The sequence below is a fragment of the Rhinatrema bivittatum genome, chromosome 7 (assembly GCF_901001135.1).
Source record: "Rhinatrema bivittatum chromosome 7, aRhiBiv1.1, whole genome shotgun sequence".
Classification (NCBI taxonomy): domain Eukaryota; kingdom Metazoa; phylum Chordata; class Amphibia; order Gymnophiona; family Rhinatrematidae; genus Rhinatrema; species Rhinatrema bivittatum.
In genome coordinates, this window is record NC_042621.1 from 99,235,121 (window position 1) to 99,256,113 (window position 20,993).

The 20,993-nt window shown below is 45.0% G+C and overlaps 1 protein-coding gene across 5 annotated transcripts in view; it reads right to left on the reverse strand.

The window, feature by feature from the left end:
• LOC115095299 (probable palmitoyltransferase ZDHHC1) overlaps nt 1–20,993 on the reverse strand; it is a 172,517-nt gene that overhangs the window by 92,902 nt on the left and 58,622 nt on the right. For all 5 annotated transcript variants that reach the window (XM_029608796.1, XM_029608795.1, XM_029608799.1 and 2 more), the window contains exons 3-5: nt 16,921–17,096; nt 15,790–15,891; nt 14,930–15,054 (exon numbers count right to left, since the gene is read on the reverse strand). In XM_029608796.1, coding sequence (XP_029464656.1) covers nt 14,930–15,054; nt 15,790–15,891; nt 16,921–17,096 — 403 coding nt within the window. The remainder of the gene's footprint in view (nt 1–14,929; nt 15,055–15,789; nt 15,892–16,920; nt 17,097–20,993) is intronic.

Below are 20,993 nucleotides of genomic sequence, written 5' to 3' on the forward strand. Positions count from 1 at the left end.
TTAGCACAAACGTATCAGTAGCTAAACTGCTCAGACACATAAAGCAGTATTTCTTGACCTTTCTGTTGTCCACTGGAGTGATCAGGTCAGGCACTAACAATCCCAGTGACTAAACAAGTCATCTGCATCCATTTGGTCTAAGGGCTAATCGCGCTTATAGCACTCTCTGAGTTGGTCCGCCAATGTATTCTGGATTCCTGTAAGTTAGGTCACTTAGAGATGAGTATTGTGATGACCAGTCAATGACCAGATTCAGAGGGCCTCCTCATAGACAGCGAGAAGCCCATATGTCTTTGTTTATGTAAAATATGGCAACCTGGTTGTCCGTCTGCTGAAGATTCTCTTGCCCGAGATTAGGTGAGAGAAAGCAATTAATACACGTGGATGGCTTGCAGCTCTAGAAGGTTTATCTACAGATGATTTTCCTCTAAAGAACCATGATCCTTGGGTCCATGCTGCATTTGTGTGTGCCCCTCAATACTTGGTGAAGGCACTGGTAGACAAGGATTACTTGATGTGCTAAGACAAGCAGTGAAATATCTATGCTTAGGACTTCTGCAGGGGGTTATAGAGATTTGTTGGGATAATGGTTGATAGAGCTGATTCCATTGGCTTTGGAGGTCCCATTAAAGAACCCGCATATGCAGATGAGTCAAAGGAACTACATGCACTGCTGCAGCCATGTACCCAAGAAGAACCATGACCAGCCTTGCTGATGTTTGGTCCCAGCAATGTGGCTCCTTCAGTGAGAAGAAATACCTTCTACTGAAGCAAGTTTATCTAAGCTCCTATGAACTGAATTATTTGAGACAGAACCAAGCTGGACTTGGAAAAGTTGACAAGGAAACCCAGGGATTAGAGAAGTTGTATGGTTGTATCAAGGGATTTCAGGATTATTACTGGAGATGGACCTGTTACCAACCAATGTTCAAGGTATGAGAATATGCAGACTCCCTGCTGACAAAGTTGTGCAGCCACACCCAAAGCCACCAAAAGGACGTGCCTTTTACTGGTAGTGGACATCACTTACTAAAAGCCTGAGGAACTAACGGTGGGCGAGGTGAATGGAATATGCACACGAGTGTCTTTCACATTCAGAGTGCACTTGCAATCCCTCAGTTAAATGAAAGGGAGAATTATATGGAGGGAGTTCTTTTTGAACCTCTTCAGAACCAACATGTTCAGCCTTCGCTAGTCCAGGATAGATATCAATCCCCTTGATTTCTTGGGAATTAGAAAACTTTTGGGAGTAAGTGACATCACTCCCGGGAATGGCTACTTAATCCTCAAGCACTGATGAACCTAAGCAATCTTAAAACACAGATTCAAAAAGAGTTAAACAAAACTCACTAACCGCCCTGAGGAAAACTTGCTGGATATAGGGACCAGATGGAAAACAGCAGATATAAAGACTTTGATGCCAGCAATATGGGCTCAAAACATGGGAGTCATTCACAACTATCATAGCAACAGTTCTCCTCAGAGTCGGATGAGGAAAGCACATCGGGGGTACAAAATGGCGCAGACAGCAAAGCGCTGACACCAGCAGATCTCAAATCATGGTTGCACGATTTAAAGAAAGAAGTGATGGCAGTAAAAAGTGAGATTGTGGAAGTATCAGATTTGAAAGGAGAAATCAGAGATCGGGATAGAACTGAGGAGTTGGTATAGCATGCAAAAGACCATGAGGGACATTTGGTGGAGATGAAAGAAATGACATCTGGCTTGGCAGCAACACATTCAGCCCTACTTGAGAGGTTGGAAGATTTGGAAAACAGATCCAGGCACGATAACCTCAGATCGAGAGGGGTGCTTGAAACTAGCGAGTACGAGGACGCGGTAGCAGTGATTAGGAAAGTAAGACTTAGCTCCAACAAGATGATCAAGACAGTGGAGATCCCATAACTGTACGTACTGGGCCCAAAAAAATGGTAACTCTCCTTAGAGATATTATTGCCTGTTTTCAAGACTTTCCTATTAAGGAAAAGGTGCTGGCCAAGGCACAAGTGCCTGGTTCTTTTGAATGGAAGGGCCATAAATTGGCTATTTACAATGATCTAGCACCAGGCACTTTACAGAAATGTGCAAAGCTGAAAGAAATCACTGCTAAGCTCAAAGGGGAAAATGTGAAATATAAATGGCTGTTCCCCTTTGGCTTAATCTTCACAATGAGCAGGAAGAGTTACAAAATTAAAACTAAGGAAGAAACGGTGCAGGCCATAAGGAAAGTGAAAGAGACATCAGGGGCTTGCCACAGGGAGATATTAAGAAACGTGTAGGGGTTTTGGCATTAGTAAAAAATACCTTTGCTAAGTGGCAGTGAGTACAAGGAGGAAAGAAGTCAAGTAAAACTTGAAGGGGAATAAATAGCTGAATTGGTTGTCCAAGAAGCCAATGGGTAACTGACACATCAGAAACTGTGCGGTCTACAGTTTGAAAGTCAGATGCACTCTTCTGACTGAACATTGGTTGAACAGTTAAAGTATTGTGATTTAAGCTTATAATAGGATTTTTATTCTTTTTTCTGGTTTGCACTGTTTCTGCACTATTGCTATAATATGTATTAGTCTTTGGGTTCCAGGGGGAGTATGACTGCAAAGCTGAAGTCAGCAACTGGAAGTGGGGTTGTTCCTTAATAGGAAATCTGTCAGAAATGGTTAGAGGGGGGGGGATGCAGGAGGGTTTGGAGGGGAGGGGAGGGGAAGGAGAAGGGGAAGGGATGGTGGTTATGGAAAGGTAGGAGGGTGTATTCTGTGGGGAAGGGGAATTACTGGTAAGAAGGATGAGAGTGCTGCAGAAGTGGGGGAGGAGGGGTGTGGGGTGGGAAGATGGTTTGGAAACTATAGAAGGAACAAACGATGCCCGGAGTCTTAATAGGAATCTGGAAGGATTGATTTTGACATGCTGCCTATGAGCGTCCCTAAATGTTAGAAGGCTTTACTATCCCGGTAAAGCATCAGCTGATAATCAATGAACTCCATAGATTAAGAGCTGATATAGCTTTTTTTTTTTTTTTTTTTACAAGAAACATATCTGCAAAAACCGGATTAAAATTTGCTGAGGAATAAAAACTATACATATATATTTTACTGGCTTCTGCTCCTGTCAAGAAGAAGTGCAATGGGAAGGATATATTGTTGCATAAATCTGTAAATGTTGGAGTAGAAGTGAAGAGAGACAAGGAGGGCATGTGAATGCAGTAATTGAAGGGCAGAAAATAATACTGGCAAACATTTATGTCGCTAACCGGGATCAGGGAATTTTTTATGATGAGATGACAAATATATTAATGCATTTTACAGGTTTGCTCATATTGAGAAGAGATTTTAATTTAACTTTACGGTCGGAGTTGGATAATTCTCATAAATTAACTCAATCTCAAAAAGAGGAAAGAAAAAAATTGCCTGGAATGCTAGACACTTTGGGAATTGTGGATGTGTGGAGAATGTTGAACATGACAACTGTAGATTACACATTTTATTCGGTACTGCATTATTCTCCGTATCAAACTTTTAGGGTCATTTATCAAAATGCGATGTGGCCTTATCGCGTGTTAGGGCCTTATCACATGAGATAATGTCCTACTGCATGCGATAAAAGCTGCATCGCGGTGCTATTATTTAAATGAGGGAAAGGAGAGGAGTGTGGGAAGGGTTTAGGCGTGATTATGGACCTGACAGCGCTGCAGGCGATAATGTTTTCCACATTATCGCCGGCAGCACCAAGGGAAATAACTACACCTTTTCCCATGGCACTATGGGTGTGAAGTGTGCGGCCCGCCCGCAACTGCGCCGGGTGAAAACGCACCACCGCGATGCGGTCAGCTGCACAATTTCGCCCCCTGCCCCTTTTTTTTTAGCTATATTTATAGCTGTATGTTGGAATTTTCCGCAGATAAGCAGGGCTGAATTAGCCATGCTTTCTGGGAGTGTCCCATGGCGGCTCTCGGCAGGAACTTCTAGCAGCAAAGTTTGCTGCTGCACGCCTGCCAGTGCTATTCTCACGCGGCTAAACAGTCTCTTGTCAATTCTTTCTTTCCCCGCACACAATTTGGACGCGACTTCTTCGTCTCCTGTCTTCTTCACTATTTCCTCTCAACCTGTGCAACTACTCAAAACCTCTCAAAATGTGCAACTACTGTAATACCGTTGCACATTTTGTAAATATTTTTCCCATTTTTAGATTATTGCTATTTATTGTTTTCCTTTAAGTTTGCCTCATCCAAGCTTCCTCTTCTATTTTTCGGTTGTCCTGTTCCCCCCTCCCCTGTTCATTGTATTTTCCATCTTTTTGTTACTCTGTAAACCGATATGATGTGTATTTTAATGTCGGTATAGAAAAGCTGTCAAATAAATAAATAAATAGACCTGACAGCCCCAAACACTTTTCAGTGCTCAATATGGCCCCAAAGGCCCCCAGGTTTAAATTTTGCTGTTGTGGCAAAATTATGTCTGCGACTGACGGCCATAAAATCTGCTATCTCTGCCTCGGGCCCAACCATAATATGGCAGCCTGCTACGATTGTGGGAAAATGTCCCCCAGGGCCCAGAGACAACAGGCCGCAAAAATAAGTCACCTCAGAGAGAGGGTCTGGGATACATCGGGGTCCTATGCCCCACAACATTCAGCTCAATTTTCCCGAGCCAGGGAAACCAGCAGGCTGAGGGACACCAAAAGAGCCTCCTCTCTTCAACCCGCCTCCACACAAAGAGACCTAGAAGGTAAGGTCGGGCAGTCCCCTCCCAAGAGGCCTCATAAAGACCCGATTTTCAAGCTCTTCCTGGGACAGAGATGCTTCGTCTGCATTGGGGTATCCTAAGTCGGCGCAGGGAGACGCATCGAGCCAGAACCAAGATCTGGTGCATTGGATATCAGCTGATGCATGGCCCCATCTGACTCACTCAATGCTAGATGCCGTCATGGTTAAAGCCTGGGAGACTCCTTTCTCCATAACCACCATGTCCAAGAAAACAGAAATGAAATTTTGAATGCGCAAATCTCAGCACTTTGCCACAATACAACTTTCGCATGCCTCCATTGTTGTGGATTCTGCTATGAAAAAGGCCAGAAAGACACGTTTGTACTCAATTACTCCACCAGGCAAAGACAATCATTACCTAGATGATTTTGGGCAAAAGTTATTCCAGGGATCAATGCTAAATGCTAAGGTGCAGCAGCATCAATTTTATATTACTCAGTATCTCTATGAGTGCCTCCAACGTCTAAAATCGGAGGAGGACCAACCATCAGGATCAGACCAGCGCAAGCATTTGGTGACTGATTTAGAAGAAGGCCTACATCACCTTTTACACACCATCTATGAAGCCTTTGACATATCTTTTACACACCATCTATGAAGCCTTTGACATATCTTTTACGCGCCATCTATGAAGCCTTTGACATATCGGCCCGGATATCTGCAGTCGCTATTGCAGCATGGCTCATTGCATGGCTGAGGGCATGCGATCCGCGAAGATGCACATGACAAACTTGCCGATCTCCCCTACAAGGGAGATAACTTATTTGGTGATAAACTTCGCGAGACGGGGTCTCAGTTTAAAGAACAGAGTGTGGCAGCAACTTCTTTTACCGTCTTCCAAGATCAGTCTACCTCAAGATGATATTATCCCTTCTATAGAAGGACTTATTATCCCCGGTGCTCTTACAAGCCATACCCGCCATACCATCCCCCTTATGTCACCCAGAGGTCTCAACCGGCCCAGACACAGCCTCAACAGGGCAGACCCCGCATGCAGCGCACACCCAAACCACCCCCAGTCGCTGCTCCCAAAACCCAACCGTCTTTTTGATCCATCCACGACCACAGCTACCACCAAGCAGTCGGTGGCCGACTTACTTCTTTTGCATCAGCATGGGAACAGATTACATCAGACCATTGGGTCCTTTGCATCATCCACAATAGCTACCACCTCAATTTCAAAACGCTTCCCCCGTTACCGCATTTGACTGCTCCTTCCCAAGAGATTGACACCCCCCCTCCTTTTGCGGGAGATCAAACTACTCCTGAGCCAAAAGGCGATACGGAAGGTTCCCTGCTGTCAACAGTCCCTGGGATTTTATTCTCGATACTTCCTCATATCCAAGAAAACTGGGGGACTACAACCCATCTTGGACCTCAGAGAGTTGAGCAGGTTCCTCATCAAAGAAAAATTCAAGATGACTTCTTTGAAGAACATCTTACCCTATCTACAACCCACAGATTGGATGTGCTCACTGGACCTCAAAAATGCTTAGGCCCACATACCCATGCACCTCTCTTCATGGCGCTACCTATGTTTCCAAACTCACAAACAGCACTATCAATATCAAGTTCTTCCCTTCAGCTTCTCATCAGTGCCCAGCGTTTTCACCAAATGTCTTGCGGTAGCTGTGGCCCACCTTCACAAAGAGGGCATAAAACTCTTTTCCTAACTCAATGATTGGCTCCTAGTAGCCCCAAGTCAGGATTTGATTCATACCCAGAAAATCAGAGTCCTATCCTGCTTGGGAAACATAGGCTTTTTGGTCAACTACGATAAATATCACCTCAAACCTTCTCAAATAAAACAATTTATAGGAGTGCTCATCAGCACGCAACTTTGCAAAGCCTTCCTCCTGGAAGACAGAATCAACACATTTCAAACCCTGGCCACCAGGTCAATGAGGGATCTACAGCAACCCATTGCACATCAAGTTTTGACGCTTTTGGGTCACATGGCAGCAGCCACTTATGCGATACCTCATGCCCGTCTATACGTGCAACACCTCCAGTGGGGCTTGAAATCCCAGTGGTCCCAATGTTTTCATCAGATGTCCCAGAAAATAATCTTAACCCATTCCATGATTAAAGATATTGACTGGTGGTTACGTCCAAAAACTCTACACTCAGGTGCGCCCTTTCGGCATCCACCCCATCAGATCGTATTGACTATAGACGCTTCCACGACGGGATGGGGAGCCCATATTTTGCATCTGAAGACTCAGGGCCTATGGTCGACAGAAGAGCGAAACTGCCAAATCTCTCTATTAGAACTCTGTGCCATTCGCTATGCGTCTACACCTTCTCACTGATTCTTCAACACAAATCAGTTATGATTTACACGGACAACTAGATGGCCATGTACTATGTAAACAAACAAAGGAGGAGGATTAGGATCCAGGACTCTATGCAAAGAATCTGTACTACTACTAGAGTGGGCATTAGCGCACTCAATTTAGCTTCAAGCAACTTATCTTCCCAGCGTGAGAATCTCTGAAGCGGATAGGCTCAGCCGTCTCTTCCACCCCCACGAATGGAAACTGAACAACAAGGTGACGGCCTACATCTTCCGATGTTGGGGCACACCTCTAGTAGCCTCTTTGCCACAGAACGCAACTCAAAGGTGCAACAGTTCTGTTCCCTACAACAAAGCAATCACAGAATAGCCCAAGATGCCTTTCTTCTACAGTGATCGAATGGCCTTTTCTATGCATTCCCTCCAATTCTGATAGGACAGGTACTACAAAAATGCATCTCGGACAATTCAGACCTCATCCTCATTGTCCCGGTGTGGCCCCGGCAGCTGTGGTACACCTACCTGGTACATCGCGCCATTCAGTCACCCATTCTGCTCAGAAACAAACCAGGCCTCTTATCACAAGAACAGGGACATTAATACATCTATGCAAGACTCCCTCCACCTGACAGCGTGGAGACTGAAAGGAAAGCACTGAGTCATCTCACCATCACTCAGGACATCCAAGATATCCTGATCTCAGTGAGGAAGCCTTCCACGAGGAGAAATTATGCTAGCAAGTAGTCACGATATCAACGATGGTGCATAACAGAATCCTTGGACCCTTTCCGTTCTTCACCGGAACAACTACTTAAATACCTTCACCTACTTTTTAGTTCTGGTCTTGTGATATCCTCCATCAGAGTGCACCTCAATGCCATCGAAGCATACCATTCCTCCAGTGAGGGCAGCGCCATCTCTACGCATCCTCTAATATCACGCTTCATGAGGGTTGCCTTACACCTCAGACCCCCGTGATACCTCCTGCCGTCCTTTGGGACCTGAATGTTGTACTAGATTCTAGATTCTGATGTTTCCACCCTTTGAACCACTAGATAAAGTGGACTTAAAATTTTTAACCTGGAAAGTGCTATTTCTCGATGCAATCACATCAGCCTGATGAGTCAGGGAACTGCAAGTACTAGTGCATTATCCTCCTTTCCTACAGTTCTATCATGACAAGGTCACCCTGCGGACTCATCCTTCCTTTGTTCCCAAGCTGGTCTCGGCCTTCCACCTCAATCAGAGGACCAATTCCCCTCACAGACCATCGCAACTGTTTCTTTCCTACAATCCAATTGCCCCATGACTGCCGGTGACCAAGCACACACTGGCTAGCTGGTTAACCCAATGCATCAAATTCTGCTATCACAATCAACCAGTCTCTCTATCATCAAAAGCCAAAGTCCATCAACTAAGGGCGGTGGCAACTTCCATTGCCCATTTACAAGTTCCTCTTCAGGACATTTGCTAAGTAGCAACATGGTCCTCCTTGCACACTTCCTTCTCCCACTACTGTCTTCAATAGCATGCCAAATCGAACGCCCTAATGGGCCATGAAAGCATGGGCTATGAAAAGCATGGGCTATGAAAGCAGAAAGCATGGCTAATTCAGCCCTGCCTATCTGAGGAAAAAAGCAAGTTTGCTTACCGTAAACAATGTTTTCCATAGATAGCAGGATGGATTAGCCATGCGTCCCCACCCTCCTCCCTGGACACTCTATGTTTCTCATATTCCTTTCTCCTACTCTTTTATGGTTTCCTTTCTGTGCTTTGAAATCAACTGACAGGAGACCATTTAGCCACACGGGAAGAGCACAGTGCAGGCGTGCAGCAGCAAACTTTGCTGCTAGAAGAAGTTCCCGCCGAGAGCCGCCAGAGGGCGCTGCCAGAAAGCATGGCTAATTCATCCTATCTATGGAAAACACCATTTACGGTAAGCAAACTTGCTTTTTGTGGATTATAAGTGTTTTAAAAATAAAAAATAGATATATGTCATGTCTGGCCTCTTGTTTCATGGGACAAGTCACTAAAGCTCATATAGAAAGTAGAGTTTGGAAAGATCATGTCCCAATATGGGGAGAAATTCAGAGTTTCAGCCTCTATAATCCAAAACAATTCTGGAAGTTAAATATTATTTTATTGAAAGAGGAAGAGATCTGCATAAAGATCCAAAATGAGATTCACCGGCTATGTGCAGTTAAACAATACACCTGAAATTAACCCTTCTCTACCATGGGATTGTTGAGAGGTAAACTAATTATCAGGCCGATACAGTACAGTGTGCTTCGACGGAGCGCACTGTTAACCTGCCCTTGGACGCGCGTTTTCCCTTACCCCTTATTCAGTAAGGGGCGGAAAACGCGCGTCCAACCTGCGGAACCTAATAGCGCCCTCAACATGCAAATGCATGTTGATGGCCCTATTAGGTATTCCCGCGCGATACAGAAAGTAAAATGTGCAGCCAAGCCGCATATTTTACTTTAAGAAATTAGCGCCTACCCAAAGGTAGGTGCTAGTTTCTGCCGACTTCATATGATGGCGATATTAAGTTGGAGGTCCCGAAGGGTAAAAAAAAGTAAGAAAAAATTTTTTTAAATGGGCCGGCGGCTGTCGGGTCGAAAACCGGACGCTCAATTTTGCCGGCGTCCATTTTCCGAGCCCATGGCTGTCAGCGGGCTCGAGAACCGACGCCAGCAAAATTGAGCGTCGGCCGTCAAACCTGCTGACAGCCGCCGCTCCGGGCTAAAAGGAGGCGCTAGGGACGTGTTAGTGTCCCTAGCGCCTCTTTTTGCCCGTTTCTACCGCCGGGCCTCATTTAAATAGAGAATCGTGCGCACAGGCGAGTGGCCTGTGTGCGCGCCCGGAGAGCAGGCGTTCGTCTGCTCTCCTGCGGACTTTACTGAATCGGCCTGTGAGTGGGCATCACAAAAGAAGAGAGATAGACAACAGAAAGAGAGGGAGTTGCAAAATGCGACAGAGAAATTAGAAATAAGTCACAAAGAAAATGGCTCCATAAAAACATTGGGGAGGTTAGAACGGGTGAGGGCGCAATTGAAAGAATGAAAAATAGATAAAGTTAGTCTCCAAATGCTTAGGCTGAAGCAAAATTATTTTGAGCATGTAGACAAGGCATCTAAAGCTCTGGCAATCAAATTGAAAAAATGACAGGCACAAACCCTTATCAATAAGATCTGGAATGGTAAGGGGAACTTCTTAAGAAACCCAGAACTGATTTTGAATCACTTTAGACTAATTTATCAAGACCTATATACAACGGATAAGAAGATAAAGGATTAGTTACCCTAGCTGACCTTGGAGAAATGAGAGGGATTACTAGGAAAACATCCAAATTTGAGATACAAATGGCCATTAAGGGGCTGCAACCTAATAAATCACCAGGCTTGGATGGGTATACAATCAGGTTTTACAAGCAGTTTGGTAATATTTTGACATCTTTGCTGAAGGAGTTGTTTAATGATCTTTTGAAAAATGGAACACTTCCTGCCTTCATTGAAATTAGCAGAGATCACGGTGTTACCTAAAGGAGGTAATGAGAGAACGGTCTACAACTCATAAAGACCAATATCTTTACTGAACACTGATGTAAAATATTGACTAAAATATTAGCTGTTTGACCAAGATGATGCCCTCTTTAATACAGTCAGGTTTTATCATGGGAAGGAGAACTTCTGAAAGTATCAGGCAAGTATTAAATACAATCTGGACTGCGCAAGGGAGCAAACGGATATCAATGCTGTTATTGATAGATGCAGAAAAAGCTTTTGTCAGAGTGCATTGGGATTTTATGTATGCAGTATTAGGGAAAGTAGGTACTGGGGATAATTTTATTACTTAGGTAAGGAAATTATATAACCTACCAGCTAACCCCAGCACGCACACTGAGACACACCGCTGAACTAGCGTCCTATAGAAGGCAGCTGAACACATAGGCAAAAGCACGCAAAAACTCTGTCATGGCCTATGCAGCGCACAGTGGAAATGCCTCAGAGCGGGGCCTAGCTAAAAAAGACCACTCAACCCGTCAGGCTACCCCCATCCCTGGGACAAACGTTGGAATGGTGTTCTGAGCTCGGAGACCGGAGAAGAAGAATCCCTAAAGAACCCTCCTTTACTATCTCTGTAATGTATCTTTCTTTTAAGCTTACATGAGCTCAGCCCTTCCTGGCTGAGTACAGAGACAGTCTCCAGCTGCAGAGGGAAAGGGCCTCTGCCATCATCGCCACGCTCAGCTTCCTGCACCTGCTGCTTTTAAGCTGTGCAATCAGCTACGTCTACGCTGACTGAAAACCAGTTTCCGGACCAAGTCACACATCTGCGGGACCATGGAAATCACCTCAGGAATTCTCAACTTGGGGAGGGACCATTTGGTATCACTGCAGAAGAGAGGGGCAATCAATTCTCCTTTTTTTTTTAATTCTCCTTCTAAAATCTGAAGCAATCCTTAGTAGGGATATGCACATCCATCATCTGTGGGAGACTGAGAATACTAGCAGGCTGATATCACTGCAAGACTATATAATCTGTAACGTCAGCTTGCTCCATCTGCATCTTCTGGTAAAGGTGCATAACCCACTGATCCTGAATCCATCTATCCACATGCTAGGAAAATGTGAAATAGCTGTGCACTGGAAAAGAAAGAGCCACCAAGTAGACTCTCACTGTATAAGAGATTATGGAGGACCTATTAAATGGATCAGATAAAAGCACTAAGACAGCATTATGTTGCTTCCTTTGTTCAAGTGTGAACACTATTTCAAAAGTGGGATAAGCAACAGAATTCCCTCTTTTTGGACACTTGATCTGCCGTATGGCTAAGGACTATCGATGACGGGGAGTGGGGAGGAAGAATCTGGGGATTACAGGATAAGAGAACTTTGTAATGTGCTGTTTGAAATATTTATGTATGTTGGTAAAACGTAATAAACAAAAAATTATTAAAACAGAAAACTTCCAGCCACATTCCTGTGAAGGGTCAAGCTCAATCTTCTGTTGAAGAATCAACTCCATTTCCATTTGAAGCTGGGCAGACTGAAAAGGATCAGAACTAAAGAATGAAATCCGTTTGGTCAAAGGAAGGTGAGAGAAACAAATGGTAGCCAAACTACACAATTTTCAGAACTCACTGGTCCCTGCTGTCAGGAAGGAGGGCTTAGACCCTTCACCTCAGTAGAGAAGGCATTTTTCAAGGTGGTCAAAAGCTAGTTTCAGGCTGAGACTGCTACTGTTGCCGGGCCTTTAGCAACACCTCTTCCTCAGCCAACCTCTAATGGACAGCTGCAGCTGTTGAACAGTGGGAGGAGCTTGATGACATTGAAAAGGGAGAACTGGACATCTTTGTAGGAAAAGTGCTGGCATCAGGCTGGATCCAGCTGGTCCCATCACTGCTGTTAATGACTAAGGTGGATTGACGCTCTTTAAATCAGAGCCACCGTCTCCTGTATTTTGTTGCCAGACAAGTTGTCTCCTGTACAGGGAACATCTGTCAGACAGCCATGTACATCTTCATGCAGCCCACACACTCGCAACCATGTGAGACTTCAAGCTCCAACGAAAGTGAGCTAAGTCTGGCTGCAGTGTGAAAAGTTTCATACATGGAGTGGATCAGATACTTCTCACATTCCTCCATGTCTTTCAGTTCTCAACAGAAGTCCACTTGCCCTGGATCTGATGATTCCATCAAATGTTTCATCTGCTACATGCATTTGTGTAAATACTGTACCATGCACAGCTGATAACTGCAGTCAAGCATTATGCATGGATCCTTGGAAGACCTTTTTCCCCAGACACATCCAACACTTTTAGTTTCTTTCCAAGAGGTGTGTTAGTGTGATCCCAGGTGCTTGAACAATACCAACTCACCACAGAAAAGTGCGACTCTATAGTTCAAGTTTTTGGGCCACCAGAAGACAAAATGGTCGGGGGTCTGTCACATTCTCATTCACAGGTACTTTCAGAGCCTATACATTGGAATGGACACGTAAACTGCTGGAGGTTGAAGAAGCCCGAATACATCTGTTCTCAGATCTTGCTCCTTCCTGATCCTGATAGAGACAGTGCCTTCTCCGACTTATCCAAAAAACAGAGTAGAGGAGATTTTCTAGAAGAGAAGTACACTGAGGAAAGTTTGGTGTGGAACCTTCCTCCTCTCACAAACATGGGGGAATGTTGATCCATGATCCAGATGATGATGAAGGCTACCAAAGAGGGGTCCTCAGTTGGTCTGAGGTGGAAATATCTGGCAGGAACTCAGAATGAACCAACCTTACAGCTTGCCCTTTGGATGGCTGAAGGGATTCTCCTGGAGCAGGTGAATCTACTGCTTCAAGGAGGGGGATTTACTTCCATCGCTATAGCCTCTGGGGTGAAGCACAAACCTCTGAGGGACTTTGTGTAGCCCCAAAATGTGGGAAAATGTCCTCCATCTTAGACAGGAGGGCTTTCAATCACCTTCTCTAATCTTCAGGACTTAATTCTTACCAGCTCTGAATGCTGGGCTCCCACATGATGAAGGATCCTTTGCACTGGAGTTGGAGGAGAGTCATCCTCTTCAGAAAACCAGACTGGCTCATATTCCCCTCAAGGTTGCTGATGCTGGTGGCATCAAGAGGACCAAAGCTGAATATGTCAAACTCATTGGCGAGTCTCTTCAGTCTGCACCATATCTGTTCAGCAGTGCTGCTGTAACGTCCTTTTGTGGTCTAGCAAGACTCTTATGCTTATACATCAAGGTGCTATGCTCTGAGGAAGCAGTTTTATAAGGCCATGCTGATGAAATGGATGGTAACCTGTTAATGCATCTGTTTAGGAAAGACAAGATGGCTTGGCACCAAGGGGATCTTCCATGCCATGAAAGATGATGGCACCTATGCTAAGGAGATGACCTCCAGCCTTGGGGTCCAAGATGGTTCCACTATGGCAGAGCCCTGCACCAATGGAAATGACACCTGAGGGGGGTTCCCTTGTGCCAGCAGTGCCTTTCTCTGTGTCTCAGCCGGTGCCTGAATCTTCTATGCCGTGCTCAACCACTGACCTATGATGGACCTGGGAACTGATGCCATGGGCAATCTTTCCAAACTTGTGGGAAAGGGGGGGGGGGGAGGGGGAAATCCCATTTCAATTTCTTCACCATGAGCCCATCGGCGCCTTGCTCTAAGAACAGAAGCAATTCTACTGTACTACCTTATATTGTAGCTTCGGGTTCTTACCAAACAGATCTTCAGCAGGACCTTCATCTTCCAGGCACAGTACTGCTGTATCCTCAGAGACATACTACTATGACTGTAGTAGTTGGGGACATCATGATCAGCAAACAGCACGAGTATTAGTAAGTGTGAACCCAGATGTAGGCCACGCCACATAACCATTGACCGTAGTCTTCTTGGGCTTTTCCATTCTTATTGTCTTCTTTTTTTAAAATTAGAACTGAAAAGTTTTGCTGAGGGGCTGCCGAAGCAGTGGTAAAAATAAAAAGATGCAATAAGTCAGAATCAGGCCAAAGAATTGGCCCAAACAAAATGTTAAAGAGACTGGGAATGCGTCTGTGCAGTGGCTCAAATGAAGAAAAACTGAGAGGTGCAGGAGGCAGTGTGCACTGGAACTCCCACACATGCTCAGTAACTCTTACTGAACTCTCTTATTGAATTATTGGATGAAATCACCCATGCATTATGGCCAATTCATGCTGTTGATCAACAGGGACTCAATTTAATTGTCAGTTCGTAACTATAAAATCACCCATTCCTCATCCCAATAATACAAAATAAACCCAACCCCATCCCCTCTGCCCCCATATATCAAACTCTAAATAATAAACAAATAATTTGTCCTAAAATAAAATGTTGTAAGGTTACCTTCAAAGTGTTGATTTGTTCGCAACATCATTGGATTAATGAAGAATTCAATAAAAATGTAGAATGCAATAAGAACAACACATAGCGTTCCCAGAAGAGCAGAGATGACACTATTCAGGAAATGCCTAAACAAAAGGAAAGTTATTTTCTCCTGTGTCTCCTCTTTTATAAAACTTAACATGTTTATCTTAGCATTTATATATGTTTTAAACTAAGGTGCTGCATAGACACAAGGAACTTCTGAATTTGAGAGATTATAAATTGGTCAGTACCTGAAATAACTGAACACAAAGAGTAGATATTCAAAGCACTGCTGAGCAGTGATGTTAACCAACTAATTTTAAATTGGTTACCTTTGTCCAAATATTTAGCTGCCACTAACCAGCTAAAGTAGTAGTTAAATATCTGGTTAAACTGAACTACATAAAACTTGTTTGGTTAGGACAGTCCTTTGAGCAGCCACACTTCAGTGGACAAAGTTGTGTTGAATATCTTGTTAACCAGTGAAATTGGAAATCCCCTCCCTAGACACATCCCTTTTGTTCTGGCTAAATCCATAACCAGTTAAGATTTATACTGCTACAAGTAGATTTCTTTTGAACACTGACCTAAATATTCTGATCAAGATTACAAGAAGTTGCAGTAGCATATGCAGGCCAAATTAAGATCTCTTGGGTCCCCAACCATTACTCTAAATGTTAGATCAGTTCCTTTCCTGCACATGATGTATCCATCAGGAAGCAAATAAGGAGCAAGATTATTAAGCTTCTCTTAACATGTCCTAAGAGTGAAGTGGCACTTTTTCCTTAAATTTCAATTTCATCTACAACTGCTGAGTGACTTAGCAGTTGATGACTTACCAGTAATTCCGGCCTCCAACACAGTTGTTCAGCCATTTACAGTGATGATCAAAATTGGAGACACATTTGTTGCAGGTGCTGCAATGCTTTGACTTGGGGCTCCTGTGGTAATAGACAAAAGTGTATAGAAAGAATTCTATGATGTAAGATATTTATTAAATATAGCAGTGTACAAACTCTGTTTGAAAAATGTACCCCGTGAAGTCAAAGGGCTTCAGTTGGAAAGATATGCAAAGCAGTAGAGTCATACTTGCACCATTCTTCTTGCATGCACTGTATCTAATCTCTGCTCGGCTTACTGCATGCTTCATTGTACTATTCCTTCAGCCGGGGAGAGCAGATATTCTCTTTCCCCTTTTAAATTGCACTGCTCCATTCCTCTTGCTGAAAGGGCAAGTATCCCCTGCTTTCTTCCTCTGTAGGATGTGACTTATTATTCTTCCTCCTGGGAAAATACATTCCTCTTCTTGTCTTACTACATGCCAATGAATTATTCATTCAAGGTCAGCTCCACATACTGCACACAACTCTGCACCAAGGTACTGACATTAAGGTTATGTTACTAACATTCAAATTGCCTTTTTTTTTTTTGGTGTGTTTTATTCCTATAAGCTGCCAGATCAACATTTTTTAAAACAATATTAACACCGATATACCATTAATCTAGAGTTGGTACAGAGAATGGTGCTAGCTGTAAGAAAAATGAAGGTCAGAACTAGGGTATTGTAGATAGGGGCAACTAGGTGGCCAAATATTTGCTGATATCCACTATATTAGGGAAAACTTATTTTTATCTACCAGATAGATTCAGAGCTGAACAAGAAGACAACCTCATGCACAACAGCAGGACCCCAAGCTTATAAAGATAAACACATTTGAATTCTGACCAGAAGAAGAGAGCTATAGCTCCTGAAAGCTAGTCAAGAAATGTATTGTTAAAAGGCATCATTCTATAATTTTTTATTTTTGTTAACCTTTATTTCTGTGCAGCTAGTAGTGAGGAAGGACTGAATTCTCAAGACTGCATGTACACACCTATGCTGCACAAACAGGAATGAACCAGAGAATTCCCAGGTTGAGAGATACATGCTCACACTAAAGTCAAGACTGCATTCCCAGAGTTGTACTTACACATCCACATCGCACAAGTAGCAGTGAAGATTTTCAATGACATGAGCATGCTTGTTGCGATCAAACATTGGCACAGGGCCAGACTGCACCTTGGCTCTCACATTTCTGTCGGCAGGGTCAATACTGACAGCAGTCAGATGGACAATGAGATGACAAAGGAACATGACACCAGTGCACTGCAATTACTGTATTAAGGCTTTCATAACATATGGATATTGAAGAGGACTTGTTTCATCCTATCAAGAGCCACCATCATAAAATGCGATATTACTCTGGTAAAATACTATATTTAGTACTGGGGAAAAAGCAGAGTTGGTTAACTCTAACAGGTGTTCTCCTAGGACAGCAGAATGTTAGTCCTCATTCATGGGTGACATCTTCGGATGGAGCCCAGCAAGGAAAACTTATGTCAAAATTTCTAGTACTTTGACTAGGTACACCGAGCATGCCCAGCATGCCCTATACCATGCGTGCACGCGGGGAAACATAGAATTACGAAAAATTAAAAAAAAATATAGGAGAAAACCAACTCCGCAGTGTGGCGGGCAGATTTTGTGAGGATTAACATCATGCTGTCCTAGGAGAACGCCTGTTACAGGTGAGTAACTCTGCTTCCTCCTAGGACAAGCAGGATGGTAGTCCTTACACATGGGTGAATTCCTAGCTACAAGCTGCTCCCCAACATAAAAGGGGACCAACAAACACCAACCAGGTGCCAACAGGCACAACAACCACAGTGCTGTTGCTAACAAAGGGGGGAGACAGCCTAAACCCAAACAATGGATCCTAAGCAGGGAGAGTTGGGTTCTATACCTCAAAGAGATTTCGAAGGACAGACTGGCTGAACCTATTGTCACGTCGGCCACCCCTATGGGGTGGCATGCAAATGTGTGGAGAAAACTCCATGCAGCAGCTCTGCAGATCTTCTCTATTGGAACTGCTCACAAGTGGGCCACCGACATTGCCATGGCTCTGACAGAATGAGCCCTGATATGACTCCCAAGAAGCAGTACCACCTGGGCATAACAGAAGGAAATGCAGTGTGCTAGCCAACTGGATAGTGTCTGTTGGCAACGGCAACTCCCAATCTAATCCTGTCAAAAGAAATGAAAAGTTGGGTGTACTGTCTATGGGCTTCTGTCACTCCAGATAGAAGGCTAAGGCTCTCTTGCAATCCAAACTGTGCAGTGCTCATTCGCCTTGGTAAGAATGGGGCCTGGGAAAGAATGTTGGCAGGATGATTGACTGGTTAAGATGGAAATGCGTCATCACTTTAGGTAGGAACTTAGGGTACGTACGCAAGACCACCCTGTGATGATAAAACTTGGTATAAAGTGGATAAGTCATTAATGCCTAGAGCTCACTAATCCTATGCACTGAAGTGACCGCCACCATAAATATGACCTTCCAGGTCAAGCACTTCAGGTCAAAAGAGCTCAGCGGCTTAAAGGGAGCTTTCATCAGCTGAGCTAGCACCTTGCTGGTCACAAGACACAGTGGGAGACCTTAGGGGAGGCTTCAACTGGAGACTACACCTTGGCTGTATGTGCCAACTGCAAGTAGATGAACTCTAATGGAGTTGGTTTTCAAGCTAGCCTCCAAATGGTGTAGAAGGTAATCAAGCAGTTTTTGTGGGGGGCAGGAGAATGGATCTAGGGCCTTCTGTTCACACCACACAGAAAACCTCCTCCATTTCAGTATGTAGGACTTTCTAGTGGAAGGCTTTCTAGAAGCCACCAAGACCAGAGACACATCCTCTGAAAGACCAAGCGGCTGCAGGATTAATCTCTCAACATCCAGGCTGTAAGGACAGGGCCTGGAAATTGGGATGCTGCAGTCTGTCAAGATCTTGCATGATTAGATCTGGGAAGTCCCCAGATTGATTGGTCTCTGGAAAGACAACTCCCAAAAGAGTGGAAACCAGATCTGTCTCGGCCAGTGAAGGGCTATGAGGATCATAGTCCCTCGGTCCTCTCAAATCTTCAGAAGAGTCTTCATCACCAGAGGAATTGGATGATATGCGTACAGAAGGCCCTTGCCCCAAAGGCGAGCAAAGGCATCCAAGATTGCTTCACCGTCTGACCTGTACAGGAAGCAGATCTGAGACACCTTCATGTTGCAGGGGAATGCGAACAAATCCACATCTCAACTTCCCCAAAGGCAGAAGATCCGATTCGCTACACCCTGGTCCAGCGACCACTTGTGGGGTCTCAAAGCCCAACTCAGTCTGTGCACTATCATGTTCTCCATTTCGGCCATATACATGACCCTAAGTCCCATCCCATGGGACAGGGCCCATGACCAGATCTGGACCACTTCCTGCACAGGAGGTACAAACCTGTGCCTTCCTGCTTGTTGACATACCACATTGCTACTTGGTTGTCGGTTTGAATCTGGACAATTTTGTTGGACAACTGATCTCTGAAAGCCCACAGAGTGTACCTGATCACCTGAAGCTCTGGGAAGTTGATTTGACACCATGCTTCCTAAGTGAACCATAAGCCCTGGGTGCAGAGACGCATCCATGGTTAGGACAATTTGTGGAGGGCGAGTTTGGAAAGATATTCCTCGTTCCAAATTTGAGGGAACCCACCACCAGGACAAAGAGTCTCGGACAGACGGAGAAATCTGGATGCAGGCCTAGAGGTTCTGAGTGCCCTGGCACTACTGTGCTCTGGGTCCATTAGGCTCTGCGCATGTGTAAGCATGCAAAGAGAGTAACATGGATGGTTGCGGCCATGTTGGCCAACAGCTAGCCAGGTCTAACAGGGCTCCTATGAAATCCAATCAAGGTGATGGACTGAGATGGGACTTTGGGTAGTTGATCACGAACCCTAGTGACTCCAACATCCAGATGGTCAAGTGCATGGACCGATCTTCCCATGCGCGAGAGGTGCTCTTGATCAGTCAGTCATCCAAGTAAGGGAAAACATGCACTCCCAGTCTGCAGCTCCCATCACGGCCAGGCATTTTGTAAAGACACGTGCTAGCCCGAACAGAAACGCTCTGTACTGGAAGTGCTGTTTTCCCACCACAAATCTGAGATACTTCCTGTGACTTGGGAAGATCTGGATGTGAGTATACGCATCCCTTAAATCGAGGGATCACAGCCAGTCTCTTTTTTGCAGGAAGGAAATCAGGGTGCCCAGGAAAACTATCCTGAACTTTTCTTTTTTGAGAAACTTGCTCAAGGCCCTCAGGTCTAGGATGGGACAGAGTACACCTGTCTCTTTGGAATCAGGAAGTACCAGAAGTAGAATCCCTGCCCTCTTTGCCTTGGTGGGACAGGTTCGACTGCTCTGGCCATTAAAAGGGCGGAGAGCTCCCTTAACTCCTGATGCACTATAGGCCCCCAAATTGAGCACAGAGGAGAATTTGGCGGGACACCCAATAGGTTCAATTGGTACCCTTGACAGACAATGGACAGAACCCACTGGTCCGAAGTTATACTGGGCCACCGATCCGCAAAAAGCTGTACCCTGCCCTCGACCGGGGGAGGGGGGGGGGGGGAGGGCGGGGGGTCCAGCATCTCTGATACAGGCGGCTGGCTCATGCTCCCTATAATTCTGTCAAAACCCCATCCCCAGGATTTAGCTGGGGCGCCGGCTGGGGTTTGGTAGCTTGCTGTTGCCTGGGATGGCTGTGAGAGCTCACCCTCTGTGAACGGGAGTGAGGAGCCAGAGGATAGTACTTTCTCTAAAGGTAGAAAGACCTCCTCTGACCCTGCCTCGCTGACCTCCTGGCTGAGTAGGGTGGGCCTGAAGTGCTGGCAGAGAGATGCTGGAGGGTCTCATAGTGATCCTGCAACTGGGCTACTGTGTCCCTCACCTTATCTCTGAAGAGATTCTCTCCTGTGCACAGCAGGACAGAGAGTCTTTCCCATACCTCAGGTTGGAGATCCAAGGCCTGCAGCCATGCCATTCTGCAGGCACCGATTCCTGCTGCAGAGACTCTCGCTGCCATCCTGAAAACATCATAGGTTTACTAAACCTCATGTTTTCCACACTCCAGGCCCCAATGCACCAGCGATAAGAAGGTGTCTTGCTGTTGCTGAGGCAGTGCTGGGCCGCCTC